Source organism: Maniola jurtina, chromosome 14, assembly GCF_905333055.1.
Source record: "Maniola jurtina chromosome 14, ilManJurt1.1, whole genome shotgun sequence".
NCBI lineage: Eukaryota > Metazoa > Arthropoda > Insecta > Lepidoptera > Nymphalidae > Maniola > Maniola jurtina.
Window position 1 is genome coordinate 11487493 of NC_060042.1, and position 24075 is coordinate 11511567.

The 24075-nt window shown below is 37.3% G+C and overlaps 1 protein-coding gene across 7 annotated transcripts in view; it reads left to right on the forward strand.

The window, feature by feature from the left end:
- LOC123872037 (ankyrin repeat and fibronectin type-III domain-containing protein 1) overlaps positions 1-24075 on the forward strand; it is a 217487-nt gene that overhangs the window by 159295 nt on the left and 34117 nt on the right. Inside the window, exons 1-2 of one of the 7 annotated variants that reach the window (XM_045916159.1) lie at positions 7416-7834; positions 14688-15592. The exons of 3 other annotated variants lie outside the window; for them this stretch is intronic. In XM_045916159.1, coding sequence (XP_045772115.1) covers positions 14926-15592 — 667 coding nt within the window. In that variant the 5' untranslated portion in view covers positions 7416-7834; positions 14688-14925. Of the gene's footprint in view, positions 1-7415; positions 7835-14361; positions 15593-24075 lie in introns of those variants that run through there. 3 more of the 7 variants (XM_045916158.1, XM_045916165.1, XM_045916161.1) reach the window with 3 other exon arrangements.

Sequence of the window (24075 nt, forward strand, 5' to 3'; positions counted from 1 at the left end):
CATACGTATGGGAAAAATCGGGAATTACAGTTCCCAAACTGTTAGACCACCTGCATTCCCCTCTCCAGTTACGGTCCAATGACATGACATATGGCGTTTGTTTACCGGTTAAAATAAGAAGTAGGTACCTTATACCAACCAGCATTTTAAATATATAATTTTATTGACTAACTAGCTGATGCCCGCAGCTTCGCCCGCATGGATTGGTCAGATCCCCTGCAGCATCAGGATGCGGAGTTGGAATCCAAATTTTTTATGAAACAATGTCGCAAAGTTTCTCTATCGATTAAAAAAGAAATGACGCAAATCGGTTCAGAAATCTCGGAGATTTCGGTGTACATACGTAGAAAAACACAACTCCCTTTTTGAAAGTCGGTTAAAAAAGTAGCCTATGTTACGCCCTGGTCAATCCTCTACTTGCCTGTGAAAGTCCCGTCAAAATCGGTTCAGCCGTTCCAAAGATTAGCCTTTTCAAACAGACAGACAGACAGACAAAAATTTTAAAAACGTGTGATTCAGTTATGGTATCGTTCAAATAACCCACTCCAATTTTATTTATTAGTATAGATGCTAATAATTCACACCATACCGTTAAACTGGGCTTACATAGAGATAGAACGCGCCTAAGCAATTAATTTCATTTGCTGCTTAGAATCATGATGCAGGCAGAAAGGCTGAGACCTATAGTCGCACTTTGAAAAAGTTATAAAATGAGACAGATTTATCAAGACCAGATATAGAGATCAGTGGTAGAGTACATAAATGTGTCTAAATCTCTTGATGTTAATCTTTGTCTATAAGACACAAGTAGTTCTATCGCAGCCGATGCCTGCCACGAAATAAGTTCTAAACTAATTTATAAATTACTAGCTGATGCCCGCGACTTCGTTCGCGTGGATGTAGTTTTTAAAAATTCCGTGGGAATTATTTGATTTTCCGGGATAAAAAGTAGCCTATGTGCTAATCCAGAGTATAATCTATCTCCATTCTAAATTTCAGCCCAATCCGTCCAGTAGTTTTTGCGTGAAGGAGTAACAAACATACACACACACACACATACAAACTTTCGCCTTTATAATATTAGTGTGATAAACTGACAAATAGATCCAGCTGAAAATTAAACCTAGGAATTCCGCCAGAGCCGATTCTTCATCATCGACTTGATGTTAGACGAAAACTTATCTAAATAAGTAAAAGGAAAAGCTGACTGACTGACTGACTGATCCATCAACGTACAGTTCAAACTACTGGGCGGATCGGGCTGAAAGGCATGCAGATAGCTAGATTATGACGTAGAATCCGCTAAGAAAGTATTTTTGAAATTTAACCCAATAGGGCTTTGGAATTCATATAGTCCACGCGTACGTAGTCGCGGATATCCATACCAATATTGGATATAAAACGTACGAAGAACAATAGGTAAGTACTATTATTATTTAAAAAAATGTGGAAATACTAAGTAGGTAGGACTTCGTGTGTTGATGTTAGCTGGCGGGCGTGCTCTGCCTTTTTGGAGTGTTTTTTGTTAAAACTGACTGGAAAGCGCTCTAAGGGGGTGCCTTACGTATGTCGGAGAGCGCCGGCCAGACGGGGTCCATACTTGTATAGTTTAACTAACTTGTTACAAATAACTACAAACTTGACATTGGCTAATCTTTGTAAAGAAAGACGAGAGAGAAAAAAAAACTAAGAAGGTAGGTACGTGAAAGCTCGGTTAATAGAAATAAAACACTTGATCTAGTTATCCGATCCAAATTCCAATTAAATCGCTAATACCGAGCTATGATTGCATTTGTGGAAAAATAATCCCAATAGACCATTTCCGCATGAGTGAATCCACAAACACATTTATAGCGTTTTTATCTCTTGCCCGCCTGTCTTTTTAGGGTTCCGTTCCCAAAGGTTGCCAACGGGACCTTATTACTAAGCCTCCGCTGTCCGTCCGTCCGTCCGTCTGTCAGCGGGCTGTATCTCGTGAACCATAATAGGTGGATAGTTGAAATTTTCACAGAATGTGTATTTCTATTGCCGCTATAGCCTACAACACAACAAATAATATAGTTTCAAAATGGCCACCATGCAATTTAATAAATTTAAAAGTTACATAGTGTTATATCTTGTACGATGGTATGGAACCTTTCGTGTGCGAATCCGACTCGTACTTGGCCGGTTTTTTGAATTGTAAGTGGTACAGTTTTTGTTGTGTACATACTAAAATATTGGTATTAAATTTTCATATCCTAAAAAAATAATTTTTAATTTCATGTAAGCCCACTTGTGGCTCTCATATTAATCAAGTCAAAACTCAACCACCGCGCCCGTTCTGAAATCAAATTAGGACTGGGAAAAGTCGTAGAACTAATTAGCGCTTACTCAAATGGTCTAGATTTCTTGACGCAATATCTTAAATTGGGCATCTGAAGTAAGTCAGTGAGTAACAATGATGTAACGTATAAGTACATACAATCGGTGCCAATTGTCTTATTCGTTCACTGATACAGTGTGGGCGTTTAAGTAGAACTGACTGTATTGTACTAAGTGCTATTTCCTTGAGAATTTTCGCGAAAGCCAAACAAATCATACAAAACTTCAAGGTTGCGTCGGTCGCTTCCCATTGACACTAGATGACGCTTCTCTTATGCAAAAGGATCATTCAAAAATAACGCGATTCAAATCTAAGAGGGAAAGCAACTTACAACGCTCTTACTACAATCTAGATGGCACCACAGGTATCTCTATGAAGCCTGGATCACGCTAACGAAGAGTTAACATCACAAGCCCTTATACAGGGTATAATTGGAATCCTACCAAAAACTTAGCGCTATTACTATACAATCTAAACAGTCACCAAAACCAATCATTATTTGCCGTATTTTTCAAACCCGGAATGTTATGTATAGCGTACAAACTCGTAGTCAATTCCCCCCTTACGATGCGGTACTGACTCCGCGGTACCTATCTACGCAACGGTCATTGACTCTAGCAGTCAGATGTTTCATTTACAATACATGTACTAACTTTACAAAATTACAGGATTTTCTTAATCGTGTTTTCTTAGTAGTATCTAAGAAATCACTCAGAATAGGGGTGGCGCTTCCAAAATCAATGAGTAATCATCAGTAGAATGACGTGTCATCGTGGACATAAAAATCCACGCAGCCGAAGTCGAGGCATCAGCCAGTGGTGATTAAAGGAAAGAGGTCATAAGTCATGCCTCAGGGAGAAAGCAAAATAATATTTTTATGCTGCAAAATCGCAAACTATATGTTACGAGGGCAATTGTTAATTTGCCGCATTGTTGATGGCTGGAACAATACGCTGAACGCGGGCAAAATTACGATTATAATTCAGTCCTTTGTGTGGTAGAGAGTAGATCGACATAATATATTATATGTACTGTAGTGTCTACCAGCAATGATTTATGCAAAATCACCAGTGTTTGTTAATCCAAAACTAGCTGCCACTGGCGGGCTAAGGATGCGCAGCCAATTTTCGGGATAAAACCTATGTGTTGATCCAGGGTATAATCTATCTCCATTCCTAATTTCAGCCAAATTTCCGTCAGGTGCGTTTTGCGTGAAAAAGTAACAAAAACACACACACACACACACACACACACACACACACACACACACACACACACACACACACACACACACACTTTCACCTTTATAAAATTAGTGTGATGTGAAGTGTCATGCCCCGCGCAGTGTTGACTGCATCAGGGAAGTCACAGTACAGAAAATCTCAAATATTAAATTATTACAGAACAGCTTTAAATAAAATTATGTTCAAGAAAGCTATCTCCGATTTTTACTTACTAGCGCAAAAATGCAGCAGCATTCTCGGAAGCTTTTCATTATTCAACTTGACACAAATATTTACGAGTAAGCTTAGAGTAATTTATGTTGAAACCACGGGTTGAAAGTTGAAACTAAGCCAGATTTAATTAAAGTAAATAAAAAGGTACCCAAAAAATTTACCTAATATTTAAAAGGTAATGATTTCTATGGTTATTGCAGTGAGATGATATATTATTTATCAAGGAACAAACCTAATCCATACTAATATTATAAATGCGAAAGTGTGTCTGTCTGTCTGCTAACTTTTCACGGCCCAACATGTTTAACCAATTCTGACGAAATTTGGTACAGGGTTAGCTTATATCCCGACGACGGACATAAGCTATTTTTATTCCGGAAAATCAAAGAGTTCCCACGGGATTCCCAAAAACCCATCCGCTTAACCGATTTGTATGAAATTTGGTACCGAGGTAGCTTGTGAAATGCGTCCCTGTAATTGACATAGGCAACTTTTTATCCCCGAAAATCAAACAGTTCCCACGGGATCTTTAAAAACCTAAATCCACGCGGACGAAGTCGCGGGCATCCTCTAGTTAAATACTATACAGGTGTCATAAAAGCTCTTCTACTTTACCCTACCTACCAAAGCCTACAATGTGGTACATCTAAACTTAAGGCTATATTGTGGTTCCTATAATTTTGCATCCTTTAGGAATATGGGGTCTCCCTGGGTTATAATCTATTCTTATTCTGATCTTATTGAAATGAAGATAACGAAAGCGAAATCCGAAAATCCGAAAGCTTGATGGAATAACAAATTCTTATATCAAAACATGCCGCCCGCCCTTGCCATGTAGGTCTTATAAATAAACCTACATGATATCCGCGACTTCGTTCGCGTGGATTTCGGTTTTTTTAATCCCAAGGGAACTCTATCTATCCGGGATAAAAAGTGTATTATTCAGGATGCAAGCCATCTTTGTGGGATTCCATGTGGGATTAAGTTTTCTTAAAACCCCGTGGGAACTCTTTGATTTTCTGGGACAAAAGTAGCTTATTTCGTCCCTGGGGTGCAAGCTATCTGTTCGGTTTAACGCATGGGACGTAAAAAGCTAGCAGGCAGATTGTAACAGACAGAAAGACACTTTCGCATTTAAAAATGCCCGTGACTTCGTCCGCGTGGATTTTCTAAAAATCCCGGAGAACTCTTTGATTTTCCGGGATAAAAAGTTGCATGTGTCAATTTGCGGGACGCAAATGAGCTCTAGGTATATTATATGAATCGGTTAAACGGATGGGCCTTTAGGAATCCCGTGGGGACTCTGATTTTCCGGGATAAAAAGTAGCTGGGCTTATGCCCGTCCCCAGGATATTTAAGCTAACTCTGTACCTTTCTCAAAATCGATTAAACTCTTGGGCCGTGAAAAGCTAACAGACAGAAAGAAAGAAATTTCGCATTTATAATATTAATATGGATAAATTCTTATATGAAAACATGTCGCCCGCCCTTGCCATGTGGGTCTTGTAAATATTATTTCGGGAAAAATTACGCTTCACGGAAGAGTGCCGCACAAAGGCTACATTGTAATCGTAATTTAGCGTGAGTTTATTGAATTGCTACGACTAGGACAATGAAAGAGTTTCACTGTAATACTGCCTTCCCACGGTGTGTGTTTCTGCGGATTATCACGCACGGCCGTCGACCACGGACAGCCACCACGACGATACTTTGCCATTGGTGCGTCCGTCGGTGCGGGTTGTTCCGCGGGCGTCCACAATATCATGCACCGTGAGAAGCCAGTATGACAACTTCCTTGGTGTTAAAAGTCATGGGTTCGATTCTTGGCAGGGGCAATTTGGATATTTTTTTATTGCGACTAGCTTTTCCTCGCTACTTTGTCCAAAGCTTTGTTTGGGCAAAGCCCAAAAGGAGAGTTATGTGTTTGACCTGTATATGTATGTATGTATGTCTGTTCCTATGTCCACTCGTGGACTACTCAATGGCTCATCCAATTTTGATAAATGAAAACATCATTTTTATCTATAGTACGCGACAGGTCGAGATGGCAATCGCAGTGGGGGTGCCTTGTACAGCCCCCGCGCTAACCCGGTGCAGGATAGCGTGGGTGACGTCGGTTGTGAGGGGAGTTCCCCCACTTCATACCCCCATTGCCATGTCTGCCTGTCGCGTACCATAGATGGCGCGAGTGTCACCTACATGAAATTCTTGTATGAGTGTGTGTGTGTGTGTTTGTGCGTGTGAATTCTTAAAAAGTCAAAATAGCGGATTTTTTGCGCTTTTATGTGCAAGTTAAAAAAATGCAGTGCAACCCGCAGTCAGGATTTTTTGAAAACTTTTTAAATAACTTGCTACGCAATAAAATTACAGTTTTCAATGCCGTGTTAACGCGATTTCCACTCACTTTTCCCTGGCTTTCACTGTCGTTTCAACACAATGTAACAGTTCTTGCACCGCGGAAGGTGAACAATGGCTGGTTATCGTGTAAAACATAGGAACTGCGATGGCTTTTTTATTTATTTATCCGACTTCTATTGTGCTTGGCTGTGCTACATACAATTTATTTTGTATTTTCTTCTCAGGCTAGGCGCGTTTGAAACCCATAAAGCTTTAGTTAAATAATATTTATCACAATTACCTTACGAATATAGCCATTAAATTGAACATTTGAAAAGAGCAACATTCAAGAACAACAAGTCAGTCAGAAACCAAAATTCTCTGAATCAAACTAGCTCTGAATTTTACACGAGCAAAGATGACGGCCATAACTAGATACTTTTCAGTTTGATATTGTTCCAAAACCGAGAGTTACGAGCAAAGTTAAATTTTGGAGTGAAATGAAGATTGACCGTAATCGTTATTACCTATTAAAATTATTTTGCAACTTTCTACAAATTAGGCGGGTTTTCACAAAGTTTGAATAATTTATTCGCAAATGCCCAGCCGAGTTATCTACTTTATTTTGATTTTGTTATCACTTGCGTCCACACTAACTCTTTTATATCAATTAATAACTTTTAGGTTAATCTGCAACTTTTTGCTGATTATTTAATTATATCAATTTTCGCTTAGTTTGGGAATAATATTTTATGCTTTTCAGGTTTCCGCATCTCCAAAGACAGAAGGTATCCTTATAGGATCACTTCACTGTCCGTCCGCCAATCTGTCTGTCTGTCGTGTCTGTCAAATATGAAGCTGTGCTCTACCTATCGGTGTACATATAAGTATACAAACCTCCTAGATTTCTAAACCGATTTGCGTAATATTTTCTTTATCGATAGAGAAACTTTGCAACATTGGCCCCTAAAAGAATTGGATTCCAACTCCTCAATACGATGCAGACGACCTGACCACCAAAATTGATTGCATTTAGAAACTGTCTGTTATGAATTGGTAATTGATTTTTAAAAATCATAATCAACGCGGATGAAGTCGCGGGCATCAGCTAGGTAGTTTTATTATAAAACAAGAAATCCTTAACAAGGATCAATCTGATCATTACCCTTGAAACTGTGCAGACTGCAGACGGGTATATTAACGTCCTGTCTTTAATACACAAATTGCGCAAGCGCAAGTCATTACATCAATCAAACAGGTTCGTATGCCCCATTCATTACTATGCGACCGCAAAGGCCGTTGACTGTGGCCATCCGCCATATTAATAATAACCGCCATTTTGTTATGTTGCCTATACGCAGCGAATGACAGCTTGTAATTGTCTGAAAGTTGGCAAGCATGGTGAATCGCAGCCAACTTCACCCAACAACAGTTGTTTATGCGAGTTGAGAACGTTATATTGTTTTGAATGTTTGGTGTTCTAATTTCAAATATAAAATAGGTTTTATCAATGGAATCGATTAATTTAAGATGTGTTATCGATTCATATTGATTATTGTGTTGTATTTGTGTTATATTTTGTAATTGTGTTCGGACAAAGTGGTAAAATAAAGCAACAGTGAAAGTGTGGTTATGTTGACAGTTGGATTGTTAGATCTAAGGACACCTCAAATCGGTAAAAGCTCGATTGGTCATTTATTATTCAAAACATGAAAACGGTTGATGTGTAAGGGTCGGACAAGTTGTAGATATTTTAAATAAAGGATATTTATGGTTAAAAAAAATTAGGCAGGTAGGTAACTAACTACTTATCTAAGTAATTAATATTTTTTAATAATTTAAGCGAATATTTATTAAATAAAAATTGTATAATTTATGACACAGAAAATATTATTAGGTAGGTTGGTACTTACGTATATGTAGGTACTTACGTATATTTGATACATTTCTATGACTGGTATGCAAAGTAGGTTAGCGAGTAAAAAAGCTCAGATAAAAAATACTCGTTCTAACTCCTATATCTACCTATCGTCGGATATTATAGCTAAGTACTTAAATAAAACACGTAAAAAAAGCTCAGGTAGAGAAAACTTTCATCTCATCCCGACGTCGCAACTTTTATTTTTTATGTCTTATTTTCTACAACATACCTAGTTACTTACTTCTTATAAACTAATAATGAAATTAAAAGGACAAAGGTGTTACTACTCTCTTTGGTTATTACTTAAAGTTTGAGACTAAAAAAAATATGTGAACTGAATAATGAAATGAAAATGAGCTGAAATGATAAATACCTAGCTAGGATAGCTAGGAAGGTAGGTATTTATGGATTTATTCATTTTTAGGGTTCCGTACCTCAAAAGGAGAAACGGAACCCTTATAGGATCACTTTGTTGTCTGTCTGTCTGTCTGTCTGTCTGTCCGTCGTGTCTGTCAATAAACCTATAGGGTACTTCCCGTTGACGTAGAATCATGAAATTTGGCATGTAGGTAGGTCTTATAGCACAAGTACAGGAATAAATCTAAAAACCCGCGAATTTGTGGTCACATCATTTAAAAAAAAATTGAAATATGTTTCAATTTTCAAAGTAAGACAACTATACCAAGTGGGGTATCATATGAAAGGGCTTTACCTGTACATTCTAAAACAGATTTTTATGCATGCAGTTTTTAATTTACCGTGCAAAATGTTGGAAAAAATACCCGAGTACGGAACCCTCAGTGAGTCTGACTCGCACTTGGCCGGTTTTGTCACTAATGACGGCTCAAGACTACCACAGACAACCGGTTCGGAAAGAAACTTCTACTGAGAACATAATATCAATTTAGCACCTTAAAGTAGATAAACATTAGAGTGCCTAGCAAATAATCACAAATCAATTCAATTGTTTAAAGCAGAATTGGTTTTGCTTAATCGTGACTTGTTCGACCCTGTAACAAAAACCACTTTTCGTAATCCGAAATCTCTATACTCTGAACCCGGTCTTGCCCCTTCACTGTTAACTATGATCTCAATTGATACAAATATAATTAATTGATACCTAGATACACTAACAACTATCCACACAATACCTGCTCAAAATACACACATTAATCTTAGAAGTCCTTAACATTTAGGTCCCAAGGCAAAAAGGAAATTAACGTTAACCAACCTAGCCGTATCGTTATTTTAATAAACAATTATTTTTTTCGTTAATCAATAGTTACCTACCGATCTTTAAAATCTGTCCAGAGAATTGAGAAACTTTTCAATCTCAATTCAAATACAGTCCACATAAGAGTTTACTTAACTATAGACATTTTTAGGGGTTAGCTGATCCCTATCATAGGTCAAAGATAGCCCTTCTAATAAATACAAAAGTCTGTACCAGCATAAACGGGACTTCATAGATTACGAGATAAGTAAAGTAGGTATAAGCATTGAGCTAGTAATATAGTTCAATGGGTATAAGTAGGTAATTAGGTATAAATTATAATCCATTCAAATAAACTTAGCACCTGGCTCGACGACGCGAATAACTATGCTTATTATGTCCGAATCGAATAGTAGTAACATTTTATTAACCTACTGAAAAAAGGAGATTTATCAAATCGATCCTACCGATACCGAAATACGATTTTTTTTTTGGTTCAGACAATAAGTTTTATTAAAAATCGTAACCGATTTGGTCTACGTTTTTTAAAAGGATATCGTTATTAGCAAGTTGGTCCCATTCTAAATTAAGTATAATATTGAAGATCTTGATCGAATCACTCGCGATTAGTACATAAAGACCAATCATCATAACTTTTCCAAATCTTTCCTACTAAATATGTAGGTATACCTACTCTGAAGTCAATTTCTCCAAAATCCTTTCATTCATATTGACCAAATGAATTAATTAACAATGAAATAATATAATTGTTATTGTTCCTTATCCTAGGTACATCATATAAATCAGTAAACAGAACAGATATTTGAATGCCGTAATTTAAAAAACGAGCTTCCAAAGCGTCCTCAAAAGTTACTCATAACATTTATAAAATGGGCATTGAATTAAATATGAGTGTAGAGTAATGAAAGGTTAATTTGAATAAATATAATTAGTCCACGTAAGAGGGTTTAAACAGCACTCGTATGACATGCGATACATGGTTCACGGTCAGATACTTAATAATATGTTGACACCATTGACTATTTAGCCTGAATGAACAACAAGGTTTCAACTATTTGTAGGCTTAAATAAATGCATTGCGAATGTAGACGTTTACACATGCAATTGATAAAATTATACATTTACACATGCAATTGATAAAATTAGACGTTTACACATGCAATTGATGAAATTATACATTTACACATACAATTGATAAAATTAGCCGTTCACACATGCAATTGATAAAATTAGACGTTTACACATGCAATTGATAAAGTTATACGTTTACACATGCAATTGATAAAATTAGACGTTTACACATGCAATTGATAATGAAATTAATGCCGTGACACTAATTTCGTGCCACTAACGTCGTACCTACCTAATGTAAATTTCGCTTTAATCTTTCTTGCGAATTATATTTGATTCCCAACTTGATTCTCTACAAAGCATAGAAGTAGAATAGTAGGGAATAATACTAGGGTCTTTGATATTTCTACTTCATGAACTCTCCACCCGTTTCAATTTGAGTAATTTCGTAATTAATTCTATTATGAAGTTACGAAAAATTTCTAAGGAAAATTTTTGCTTTATACTTTTTACTCCTTTGTCTGAGTGAAATGAGAAATGGAATTTTTTTATAGCTACTTTTTTCGTGACCTTAGAGAAGGCCAGCTACCGTCTAACCTACTATAATACAGGTACCTACTATCTTCTGGGTTATTCCCGTGAATTTGTCTGCGTAGATTTAATTTTTTTATATATATTCTGATAGATTTCTTAGAAGTTCTAATAATCCTTCCTTAGGCCCTAGGGGACCTACTCAAGGAATATAATGCAATTCAAATTCAATTTTCTAAATCTAGTTGGATTAGGCTTTGTACAAAATTTCAAATCTCTAGGTCCACCGGCTGGCAGCACGTTATTGTTAGTTAGTCAGTCATGGTAGGTACCTACTGTTTTATGTTGTCACCGCTTCACTCATCGAAATTATAAGTCATCTTAATTCCCTATACTGTGAAATTTAGAAAAATCCAGCATCATGCCTAGTCTAGGTACCTACATTATAAAGGGAACTTCCGTGCAAACTTCAGCTTTCTAGGTTCAAGGACTTGGACGGGGCGTTGACGAGTCAGTGAGTTAGGACTTTTCTAACTGACTTTACATAATACCTAGGTTTAAATAGGTTTCGATAAATAATACCATACCTACTTAGTTGCGTACAAAGTATGTTTACTATGTAATTGACCTACCCAGCCCATAATCGCATCACACAAAGGTAAATAACCACTAACAATAGCAGGAAGGAAAATAATTTTAATACCAAACAAGTAAATAAATAATTATTATCATGACCACAACGTCAACATGGCCTGCATTTGGACTGCAATCCAACTGCTTACAAAACTGCATCGCAAATGTTGACTGACTGCGACGTAGCCCACGTACGTTCTATCCAAGGAGAGAAGTTAGTATAGGGCTCTGTCTGTTTCGTAATCCCAAATGACAAAGACAAAAACTTAGTGGGCGTTAACCATTTTGAGTGGCCAACCAATTAAAAACATGTTTTCAAAAAACATTCAAAATTCAACTGGAAAATGTTTTCAAAAAATATTCGAAAGCATACTTAGTTTCGTGTACACTGTACAGGCTACTTTTATTCCAAAAAAATCAAAGAGTTCCCACGAGATTTTTAAAAACCTAAGTCCACGCGGACGTTAATAGTCGCGGACATCATCTAGTCTTTAATATTTCGAAGTTCGAATAGCTAAGGCCTCATTCGCACGAGCGTTAAAAAAGCGTTGCGTTAAAACCCGGCGTTGCGCTGACAATACAAAGTGCAAGTTAAAAAAGCGTTGACGTGTGAACAGATACTTGGGAATGCATTTGTTCTATTTGAACGCTTCTTTAACGGACATTAAAAAAGTTCTCGTGCGAATGAGGCCTTAATGTAAAAGTTTTACGATAATAAATAATCCCTGATGTAATGGGATGGAAGCATTGGTCCCGCAAGTATTTCAATATCGTATACAAAAAGCATTCGTATAGGTAATCTGACCACGTGAGTTTGAAGAACTGGTTTGAAACTCACCCCTAATTTAAAGGATATGGACCTGACAACTTTCAAGCTTTACAATCATGGAATACCCGAACTAAACTTTTGCGGTTCTAACTGGGGATATAGATTTTATTGATTTTGCCATTTTTACGTATTGTAATGATTTTTATTAAATACTAGAGAATGCCCGCGGCTTCGCCCGCGTGGATTTGGGTTTTTAAAATCCCGCAGGAACTCTTTGATTTTCCGGGATAAAAAGTAGCCTATGTCCTTCCCCGGGATGTAGCCCATGTCTGTACCAAATTTGCCCATGTCTGAAAACGTAGCAGACAGACAGACAGACAGACACACTTTCGCATTTATAATATTAGTATGGATTTTATTGTCTGTTACCTTTGATAGACAATAGATGATAATTATATCAATAGATATTTGAATAGACGTTTGAAGTACTTTTTTAGGGTTCCGTACCTCAAAAGGAAAAACGGAACCCTTATAAGATCATGTTGTCTGTCTGTCTGTCTGTCCGTCCTTCGTGTCTGTCAAGAAAGGGTAGGGTACACATTAGAGTAGTCGTTAGATTGAATTTTACTAAAAGCCTAGAAAACACGCGTTGTACCATATTTTCTCTGGTAGGTAATTGTAACAGCTCAGATTTATATCGAGTCCTATGTATGTCAGTATCAGTGCCAACCGGTCCCTATGCAGCTTACGTAGAGCATAGAAGGCATTTTTCCATTTAAGTATACTGTTGCAAATAAAATGTCGTGGTCGTTTGATATAATGTCTTTATGAGAAAGGAACAAAAACTAGTAAAAGCTTAAGTATGCGTAGGCACTTAAAACTTACGTAAATAAATCTATATATATATAATTTTTATAACAAGATAAAGTTGAAAACTTAAACCCGACTACGATCGTCTTAATTAACGCTGAAATATTATAGTAAAATGTTTTTCTGTCACTTGGTATATTTTTATGTATTTGTATACAATTTATATTCATGAGATCCCCACTATTTTGATGTAACATGCATTATGTCGATTTTTTTTAACCCCCGACCCAAAAAGAGGGGTGTTATAAGTTTGACGTGTGTATCTGTGTATCTGTGTGTCTGTGTATCTGTGTATCTGTGTATCTGTGTATCTGTCTGTGGCATCGTAGCGCCTAAACGAATGAACCGATTTTAATTTAGTTTTTTTTTGTTTGAAAGGTGGCTTGATCGAGAGTGTTCTTAGCTATAATCTAAAAAAATTGGTTCAGCCGTTTAAGAGTTATCAGCTCTTTTCTAGTTTTCTTGTAGAAAAGAAGGTTAGATAACCGTTAGGTTCATAATATTATGTCAATAGACAAATGTCAAGCTGTCAAGATGGACGTTGCCTAAATACATAATTATTTATTTGAAAATGATGTTTTGGAAAACTCAAATACTTTGGATCGTCGGGGGTGTTATAAATTTTTAATTTACACTTGTCGTATAAAATATAGCTTATGTCACCCAGGCCTTACAACGAATCAATTGAGACCACATTGAACAAAATCAGCCCGGTAGTTTAGGCGCTACGGTGGAACACACAGAATCTGGATACAAACATACATACATAAATACATCATAGATTGCTATAAAATCATAACTCTTCCTTTTGGCTTTGTAGTCGAGTAAAAAGTGCTTCAGTGACATAATAGGTGTACCTACCTACCGTTTGACTGAGATGGCTCATGGAGTAGAGTGCGGGTTGAGTGAGGATGACAGTGACGTAAAGTTCTTTGATTTGTCCCACAACGCACCCGCAATTTGCACCCTAACTCTAACGAGCTGTCTCAGTGAAATGGTATAGATGAATAGCTTCCTGTATCATACAGGATTATACATCCACCACATCACTACTTTCTTTTACTGATGCTTTCCTTTATTGAAAAGTGCTCAACATGAATGAATTCCAAAAAAAGTCTGAAAAAACCCCATAAACTTTTCATGAAGTAGGTAAAACTTTCATAAATGTTCTATACCCAATAAAGTAGGTGAATCTAGCACAAAGGACTGGTATCCTAACTCAATAGTAAATTCAAAATCGAGTTTCGAAATTGCGGCCGCAGCTGGGTTCCTAGCGTGCCCTGCCGCGTCATAAATCACGTCCCAACACCACTTCACGTCAGAAAGTTCACAGCTTTATCACGAGGCCAGTGCATTATTCAAATCGACATACAATATCCACGTATCTTATTAAAAGTACGTCACATACAAACAAATCTCTGTCTTGGTGACATTTCAAATACATAGTTGTATCGCACGCCTTATCTTATCAAATCGTGAGATTGTGCAAATGAGATCAGTTTATGTGACAGCCGCCTCCGCGGAAGGTAAGACCGGGTTCTGGGGGTCCGGGGTCGTGTGGAGCCCTACCAGAAGTTCGATTGTCGTTGCCAGCATTCATCGGGCCGACGCCACTACGAGTGAACGTCGGAAAGAAAACGACTCACGTAACTATCGTTCCACTGAATAGCGTGCGCGTAGTCGATCGTGACGTGCGATGCCCAGGGCCCCGCGCGCCCCTCTTCCCCTCGTAGGGCTATGGAGACCCTCCTCGATAAGTTCAAGAGGGAGCAAGGAGGCCTACGACGTTCCCGATCCGTCCGCGCTTCCCTACGACTGATAGGCAACCGCTGGCGAGCGAAAGACGACGAAGCTACCGAACACGTAGACGGAATCAAAGACGACGTCGTGCTGACGCAAATCTTCAACGGAGAGAAGGATTACAGCGTCGCGTACTCGGGCATCGACGGCACCTACAAACCGAAGACACCCAACATGGCAAAGCGGAAGCAGGAACTCTCGAAGCCGAGGAAGAAGAGCGGCGACATCGACCTCACATTGAAACCCCAACGACACAGGCGGGTGGAGAAGACTAAGTTCAGTGATTTGTTTAACAAGAAGACAAAAAGTGCATCCGCAAAAGAACTGCTAGTTCCAGATAAGATACCACCTAAAGCAGCGGCGATATTACACATACACTCTCCCGTAAAGGAGACGAAGGATAAGACAAAGAAAAGGTTGAAGGGTATGGGTAAATCGGAGAGTGCGAATGTGATAACGGGGCCCACCACACAGAGACGGACGCGAAGAGGCTCGGAAAGTGACATGTGGGGAAGTCAGCCACGCGGTTGCGTGAATCAAGCATTTGTGTACAGTACCCCGCCGAAGGACAGGAAGCTTCCCATATCGCCGTCGTCCTACTTGAGTACGTATTGTTTTTATATTTCAAATATTAATTTAAGTGTGTAATTATTTGATTACGTATTGGGTATTGACCCGTTTTATGTGTAAACACTAAACAGGTCCGTTTGATAACGAATTTGAACTCTAATTAATTTGGTACTGTTTATCTGTTTATTGTATAATTACTTTGTCCTCATGGATTTATGTGTAAAAACCCCGTGGGAACTCCAAAATAAAAAGTAGCTTATGTCACTCTATAGGTTTTTAACTGTATTCATACAAAAAAATCACGTAAAACAGGTCTCATTCGGTATCCTGCACTTGACATAAGCTTGGCACTTACCAGTATAGCTGAAATCGGTTTAACATTTTACAGTTAAAACTTAAAACTGTAATCGGCTCTATGTGAAGACTTAAAATTAACGAGTTGAATATAATGATAGCATCTCCATCAACAATAGATAACCATAATATCCTAATTGTACTACCTTTACTCAAAGACGTAATTGCTATTTTATACACAATATACATTGTGAAAAAATCACGTGAAACAATAATAAATTTCGCATTAACATTGCTTTATCTAGATTCAAAATGACGTGACTGCTTTTCTATTTTTAACCCCCGACCAAAAAAGAGGGGTGTTATAAGTTTGACGTGATGTGTATGTGTGTATCTGTGTATCTGTCTGTGGCATCGTAGCTCCTAAACTAATGAACCGATTTTAATTTAGTTTTTTTTGTTTGAAAGGTGGCTTGATCGAGAGTGTTCTTAGCCATTATAAAAGAAAATCGGTTCAGCCGTTTGAAAGTTATCAGCTCTTTTCTAGTTACTGTAACCTTCACTTGTCGGGGGTGTTATAAATTTTTAATTTACACTTGTTCTATATCTATTCCAAGTAATTTTTTTAATTGTTATTTAACACGTGAACACACTGCATTACAAAACCTGAAAGCCTGTGATTGATGTATTGGGGCCATAACAATTATTATTGTAGTGTAGTAAGTACTTGTTGTAATTATTGAAGTTGTTGTGTCAAACTCGGATGCAATCATGAAATCCTTTTGATTGGCTGTTAGATTTCTTTTATTTACCAAATTTTGTTGTTTACAATAACCTCCTGTATTTGTTGCCAATAACAATCTATATTTTTAACCCCCGACCCAAAAAGAGGGGTGTTATAAGTTTGACGTGTGTATCTGTGTATCTGTCTGTGGCATTGTAGCTCCTAAACTAATTAAAACTTAGGTACCACTTCATCCTGAACATGAAAAACGAGTGTTCCTAAAAAAAATTGGATTATCCCCTCGAGTGAACTTTGTTAAATAGATATCAAATCTTTTTGAGGTTTCTTAGGCAGTTTTTTGGGAAGGAAACCACCGTTTAAAGAGATAATGATCGTGGCTATTCTGCAATGGCCACGAAATCTTACCTTATGCGTGTTTTGAGTTTTGACACGCATTTGACCAGTTTTTTATTTTTGGCAACTTGGCGCTCGATTGGGAAGGAAACCACCGTTTAAAGAGGTTATGATCATGGCTATTCTGCAATGGCCACGAAATCTTACCTTATGCGTGTTTTGAGTTTTGACACGCATTTGACCAGTTTCTTATTTTTGGCAACTTGACGCTCGGTCAACTTTTTTTATATAAATATAGAGTAAGCGAGCAAGTGAGCACAGGTGTTTTAACTAATTTTAACCTTAAGTGATTAATGGCGTCGATTCTGATGTCCTTTTTCTTTTTAATATTGCTAAAAAAGGACGGAAGACGAATTTTAAATTAAAGACTAAATTTTAGTGCAACTAAAGTGCAGGTACTAGTGACACCTAAAGTCACGAGTTTTGACAGAAAACTGTCAAACTGTGTCTGTCCTTTCCGTATTACATTAGTAAAAGGAAGACGCTAATACTCTAATATTTAGTTGTGATCAGAACATTTACAGCACTACAGAAACCGCCACGAATTTTCGAATTTTTCTGAACCTGAAAGGGAATTTGCATTTTATATCAAGAGACAAGATCCTATTAACAGGGCTCTCTCCGTCACTCGTTTCATACAATCGTAGTTCCAATTTCATTTGAATATTAAGCAACCAAAGTCCATGAAATTTTGCAGACATATTCTAGAAACTAATATCTGTGTCTGTGGTGTTTTAGATTTTTCTAAAAATATGTAGTTTTAAAATTACAGGGGCTCAAAGATTTGTATGTGAATGTTTAAGACCGCGTAACTTTGAAACCGAATATTTTAACAGAAATCTGGAAAACCACAGACATAGATATTAGTTTCTAGAATATGTCTGCAAAATTTCATGGACTTTGGTTGCTTAATATTCAAATGAAATTGGAACTACGATTGTATGAAACGAGTGACGGAGAGAGCCCTCTTAACGACTTACACTCGGCTTCTACGATATCATACGCTTGCAGCCCTCCGCTAGATGTTTGACATTTGACATGGACAAATTCCAGCAAAAGTTCAGACTTTATTTGAATTTGTCCTAGGTTAGGTTTTTCTCTAAATTGGCCCGTCTATACCGAAGCCAATCTAAAAGTTATAAATCCCCAAAGAGACCCAGGCGAAAATTAATCTGGGTATGACCACAAAAAGGCAAAATAAAAAAAAACAAGTCAATCAGGTCAAGTGTGAGTCGGACTCGCACACGAAGGATTCCGTAGGTTCTTACCATTGTACAAGATAATATTAAACTATGTACCTACCTACTTTTAGCTTGCTAGTTATTCAAAATTCGCCATCTTGATTTTTTTTTTATTTGTTGTTATAGCAGCAATAGAAATAATAGGTAGGCAGAGAGTTGAAATTTTCCCAGTGTGTCTTCGACACATGAACGGATAGAGGAGGCTTAGTAATAGGATCCTGGGCACTCTTCGTGGGTCATCATCATCATTTTTATCAACCGCTAGATGTCCACTGCTGGACATAGGTCTCTTGTAAAGACGCCTCCACACGCCACGGTCTTGCCGCCTGAATCCAGCGGCTTCCTACGACTCGTTTGATGTCGTTTGCCCACCTAGTGAGGGGTCTTCCAACGCTATGCTTCCCGGTGCAAGATCACAATTCGAGCACCTTGGAACCCCAACGTGTATCGTTGTTTCGAACTGTGTCGCCCATTCCCACTTCAGCTTCGCACCCATTGAGCTACGTCGGTTATCTACTCAATACTCATGGTTCTCCTACGGAACTCTTTATTTCTGATCTGATCACATGAAGAAACTCTAAGCATAGCTCTCGTCACCACATCGCCCGCCGAGTGAACCCTCTGAGCTTTCTTATGAACCTTCATGGATACGGAACCCTGAAAAGTTAATTCGTTAACAGGGCTCTCTCCGTCACTCGCTTCATACAATCGTAGTTCCAATTTCATTTGAATATTAAGCAACCAAAGTCCATGTTTGCAGACATATTCTAGAAACTAAGATCATGTTTGTGGTTTTCCAGATTTCTGTTAAAATATTCAATTTCAAAGTTACGCGGTCTTAAAAATTCACATACAAATCTTTGAGCCCCTGTAATTTTAAAACTGCATATTTTTAGAAAAATCTAAAACTCCACAGACACAGATATTAGTTTCTAGAATATGTCTGCAAAATTTCATGGACTTTGGTTGCTTAATATTTAAATGAAATTGGAACTACGTTTGTATGAAGCGAGTGACGGAGAGACCCCTCTTAAACTTCATCCAAACAAGGATAGCGATAACTGCATTGCGTTAAGGTTTGGTACTAAAGAAGTTGAACGATGAAACAATAAAATTATTAGTCCAAGTTTCATAAGTAATAACACCTATGAGTAGTTATTATGTTGTTTCCTTAATTTTGAGATAATAACGCTCTACTAGGGCAGTAAAATTGCGTGAACTGTGACGTTGGATTATGTTTCTCGGCATAATAACAGCATTCCTTCGCTGAATTGACTTACAAGTTGCATAAAGAAAGTAATTAAAGAACATTCATTATTTATTGATTGATCGAATCAGGTTTGTTTATTTAACAAACAAGTTATACCTACCTATTATAGTACCTACTTAGTTACTCTATTTCGTAATAGGTATAACCGTAAGTCATCATCATCATGATCAGCCCATCGCCGGCTCACTACGGAGTACGGGTCTTCTCAGTCCTCAGAGTGAGAAGGATTTTGGCTATAGACTACCACGCTGGCCAAGTGCGGATTGGTAGACTATACTTACACATCTTTGAAAACATATTTTTTTCTCTCTCGTCTGGCTTTACAAAGATTAGCCAATGTCCAGTTTGTAGTTCTTTGTAACAAGTTAGTTAGTTAAACTATACAAGTATGGACCCTGTCTGTGCCGGCGCTCACTGACACACGCACGGCACCCCCTTAGAGCGCTTTCCAGTCAGTTTTAACAAAAAAAAAAACACTCCAAAAAGGCAGAGCACGCCCGCCAGCTAACACCAACACAGATGAAGTCCTTTGAAAACATTAAGCATGGAAAACTCTCAGGCATGCAGGTTTCCTCACGATGTTTTCCTTCACCGTTTATAGATAAGTACCAACATAATATTAGGCTGAATCACAGGGCTGAGTAGTCTTCAATACCCCAAAGGAGTAATTGAAGACGAAAAAAAATTCAAAGAAATTTTATTTATTACTCCCAAACGGTTGAATGCTCTTTCCTTGATTGTTGATTATAACAAAGAAAAAAGCAATTTCAGCCTTTTGTTAAGTTTATTTTACTAAGTATTTTAGGGATATTAAACCTTTGTGTTTTAATAGAGTTCAGTTAAAAGAAAACACTTAACAAAGTTGGCATCAAGAGTGAACGTTTTTTTATCGCCTATGAATTTATATGAAAGAAAAGCAGCTTTTAATTAAAAGCACGTTAAACCGTACTGCAGTACTACCTAACCCGCCGGCTTTGGTGTGTAGAGAGCTTTAATTTATCTCACTACTAGCCGATGCCCGCGGCTTCGCCCGCGTGGATTTAGGTTTTTCGAAATCCCGTGGGAACTCTTTGTTTTTCCGGGATAAAAAGTAGCTTATGTGCTAATCCAGGATATTATCTATCTCCATTCCGAATTTCAGCCAAATCCGTCCAGTAGTTTTTGCATGAAGGAGTAACAAACATACACACACACACACACACACACACACACACACACACACACACACACACACACACACACACACACACACACACACACACACACATACAAACTTTCGGCTTTATAATATTAGTGTGATTATAAAATTGTTATAGTGTTTGGCTGTTTATTTTGATTGAATAATAATATAGTAGCATAACATAACAAGTAAACTGATTAACACGTAAAATTTTAAATGTATCTTACAAACTTTTTAAATACTGCTAAGTGCTACTAAGGCTTTCATCAAAACTTGTGTTCCTAGTATAACTCTTACAAAGGTCAACAAATCAATTTGTTTTTAAGAGCGTAATTTCAGATAAACCCCGATTTTAATTCTAGCCACTATTAACGATTTCAAAATCATCCTAACCGCACCCTTTTTTTAGCGTTGGGAAATACCTTTACGCATCCCTCCCGAGAGACGCGAAGGGTACGTGGGAGGTATTTGATTCTTACTCGCATTCCCATCATAAGCGAATCCTTGAGCAATAAGTAATCAATTATTGTTTAAATGAGCAATAAAAATTTTATCAAGCGAAAAGGCAGTCAAGCATAAACAATAAAAAAAACTAATCCCATCGGAAGCCTCATTCAAGGTAATAAACACAAATAAACAATGGCAACAAACATCCAAACAAAAACTAAAAGAATAATAATATTATCAAGAATACAAAATAAAACCTCATCCAACAATACCAGCAATAGCAATTTGCATTCGTATAATGGGAGGTACCTAACTTGATTTTTGTATAGAGACTGCTCCCACGGTTCGCGGTGAAAGAGTCTTTCTTGTATTATGAGTACCCACTACCCACCTTCACTCTTTTCTTGAATTACGTTTTTTATCTGATTGTGTATGTACGAGTATTTATCTGTACGGATGCAGTGAACGATAGAGCATAGAAATCTATACTAATATTATAAAGAGGAAACCATTGTATTTTTGTATGTTTGTATTGAATAGGCTCAAAAACTACTGGACCGATTTCAAAATTTCTTTTACCATTACTTAGAGGGATTCTTCCGAATCCGTATAGGCTATATTTTATCCCGAAAAATAGAAAAAATAAATGTCCACCCGTGCGAAGCCGGGGCGGGTCGCTAGTATTCTATAAACTTACTTCAAAATCTCTACTATGATGAGCGATGCATGATAATCTACCGCTCGCGTACTTACTTAGTCCAATTGAAACTCCGTAAATTACACTTTGAGCTAATCACAGAAGCGCCACTATTACATGGCATTCAGTATAAACCCAATCATGAGCCTGTTACGATTTAAGTAATTGGTTGAAGTCACAGACGTGAGCTTGTTACTTTTCGAATAATAAGTACCTAATTGATAGAAACGCGGTTTCTATGTTTTGTCGTTCACTGTATGGATGTAGGGATTTTATTTAGAAAATGCTGTGGTACACAAGAAACTATAAGCTTTAGGAGCTACGAGTAGGACGCAATTAAAACGCCAAATTACAAATAAAATAAGTTGTAACTTGTAGCTAAACAGCTTTTCTTCATTATCTGTTCTCTAAATAGTTTTTAAAAAAAGTTGTTTTTATATTTCAGTGTGATTTACAGTATAGGTACTCATAATCAACCGATGGACGTCCACCGCTGGGCATAGGTTTCTTGTAGAACGTCTTTATCTAGTTGGTTAGTAGGTCTTGTTGTACCGCGGTCTTGCGCCGCCGCCGCCTGAATCCAGCGGCTCTTTGTGCTTTCAGGTACGAAGTCGCCAAATTAAATTATAAAGTTTTGTTTAGGTTAAAATACAACCTAAAATTCATAGACACTCGAAACCACGAAGGTTTCGAGTGTCTATGAATTTTAGGTTGTAGTCTATAAAAAAAAATCTCTAAAGATTAGATTGCGAAATAAAATACATATGTATTACTAGCTGATGCCCGCAGCTTCGCCCGCGTGGATTGGTCAGATCCCCTGCAGCATCAGGATTGAGGAGTTGGACTCCAAATTTTTTATGAAACAATGTCGCAAAGTTCCTCTATCGATTAAAAAAGAAATGACGCAAATCGGTTCAGAAATCTCGGAGATTTCGGTGTACATAGGTAGAAAAACACAACTCCCTTTTTAAAAGTCGGTTAAAAAAGTAGCCTATTTTACGCCCTGGTCAATCCTCTATTTGCCTGTGAAAGTCCCGTCAAAATCGGTTCAGCCGTTCCAAAGATTAGCCTTTTCAAACAGACAGACAGACAGACAGACAGACAGACAGACAGACAGACAGACAAAAATTTTAAAAACGTGTGATTCAGTTATGGTATCGTTCAAATAACCATATGAGCTTAATATGAGGTAGTTATTTCGAAATTACAGACAGACACTCCAATTTTATTTATTAGTATAGATAAAAAATCTAAACAAATACAATAGAGACTAGTCGTCTAGGCTTTACTTGGATTAGTGTGGTGACGTCACCAGCGGGAGAAAACACTTTTCGTAAGCAAAGTAAATATCTATATTTGAAGAGAATAACAATTAGATAATGTAAGACTATTATCATAATGTGATCTTTTATTTTGAACTCAAGTGCCTTTGTATGTAACATACAAAAGAGTTCCACTTAAAAATTTAATTGATACTTTACCTATACCTAATGTATGTATGTATTGTATGTATGTAATGTAATGTCATAAAGTAGGTATGTATACATATAGTACCAATAGAATTTGGAAATTCCCAAAATGCTTGAATGGCGACCCGGCACTGAGCGTAGCCTGTATGGTTTGACCAATCATTGAGATTTTATGCGATAATTTCAACCAATCAGGGCAATGAGCGATAGTTAAATTATCACGTCATTTCTCAATAATCGGATTGGTCGAAAATACACGGACCATCTCTAACTGCCTGGGCAACACCGAATCACTCTAGCTAGAGTTTGAGTGATCTACTAGTGTAACTATTTAGACTTGTGTCTAGAATCTAGACTGTAGACACAAGTCTAAATAGTTACACAAAAAACATGAGTAGATTATATTATGTAGAGGACGCTTAATTGCTACGATTTATGTATTGAAAACAGTACTAATTGCCAGGACTAAAAAGTTATGTAAGTAAATATTTATGTATTACTAGAGGATGCCCGCGGCTTCGCCCGCGTGGATATCGGTTTTTTAAGAGTGTTGAACCGGCATGAGCTATTCTTAAGCCATTTTGCCCCCCTATATTTTATTAAACACTGCATTTATGTAAAACATGTATATACTACTTTGTAGAATATTTCCTGTTTTATTAAATTGACAGACAACATTTTGCAATTTATTCATAGTTTATCTTTTATTGCCTAAAATACCAAAAGACTATTACTGAATTTTGGATTTCGTGTCATCTTTGACGTTCACTACATCAAAAGT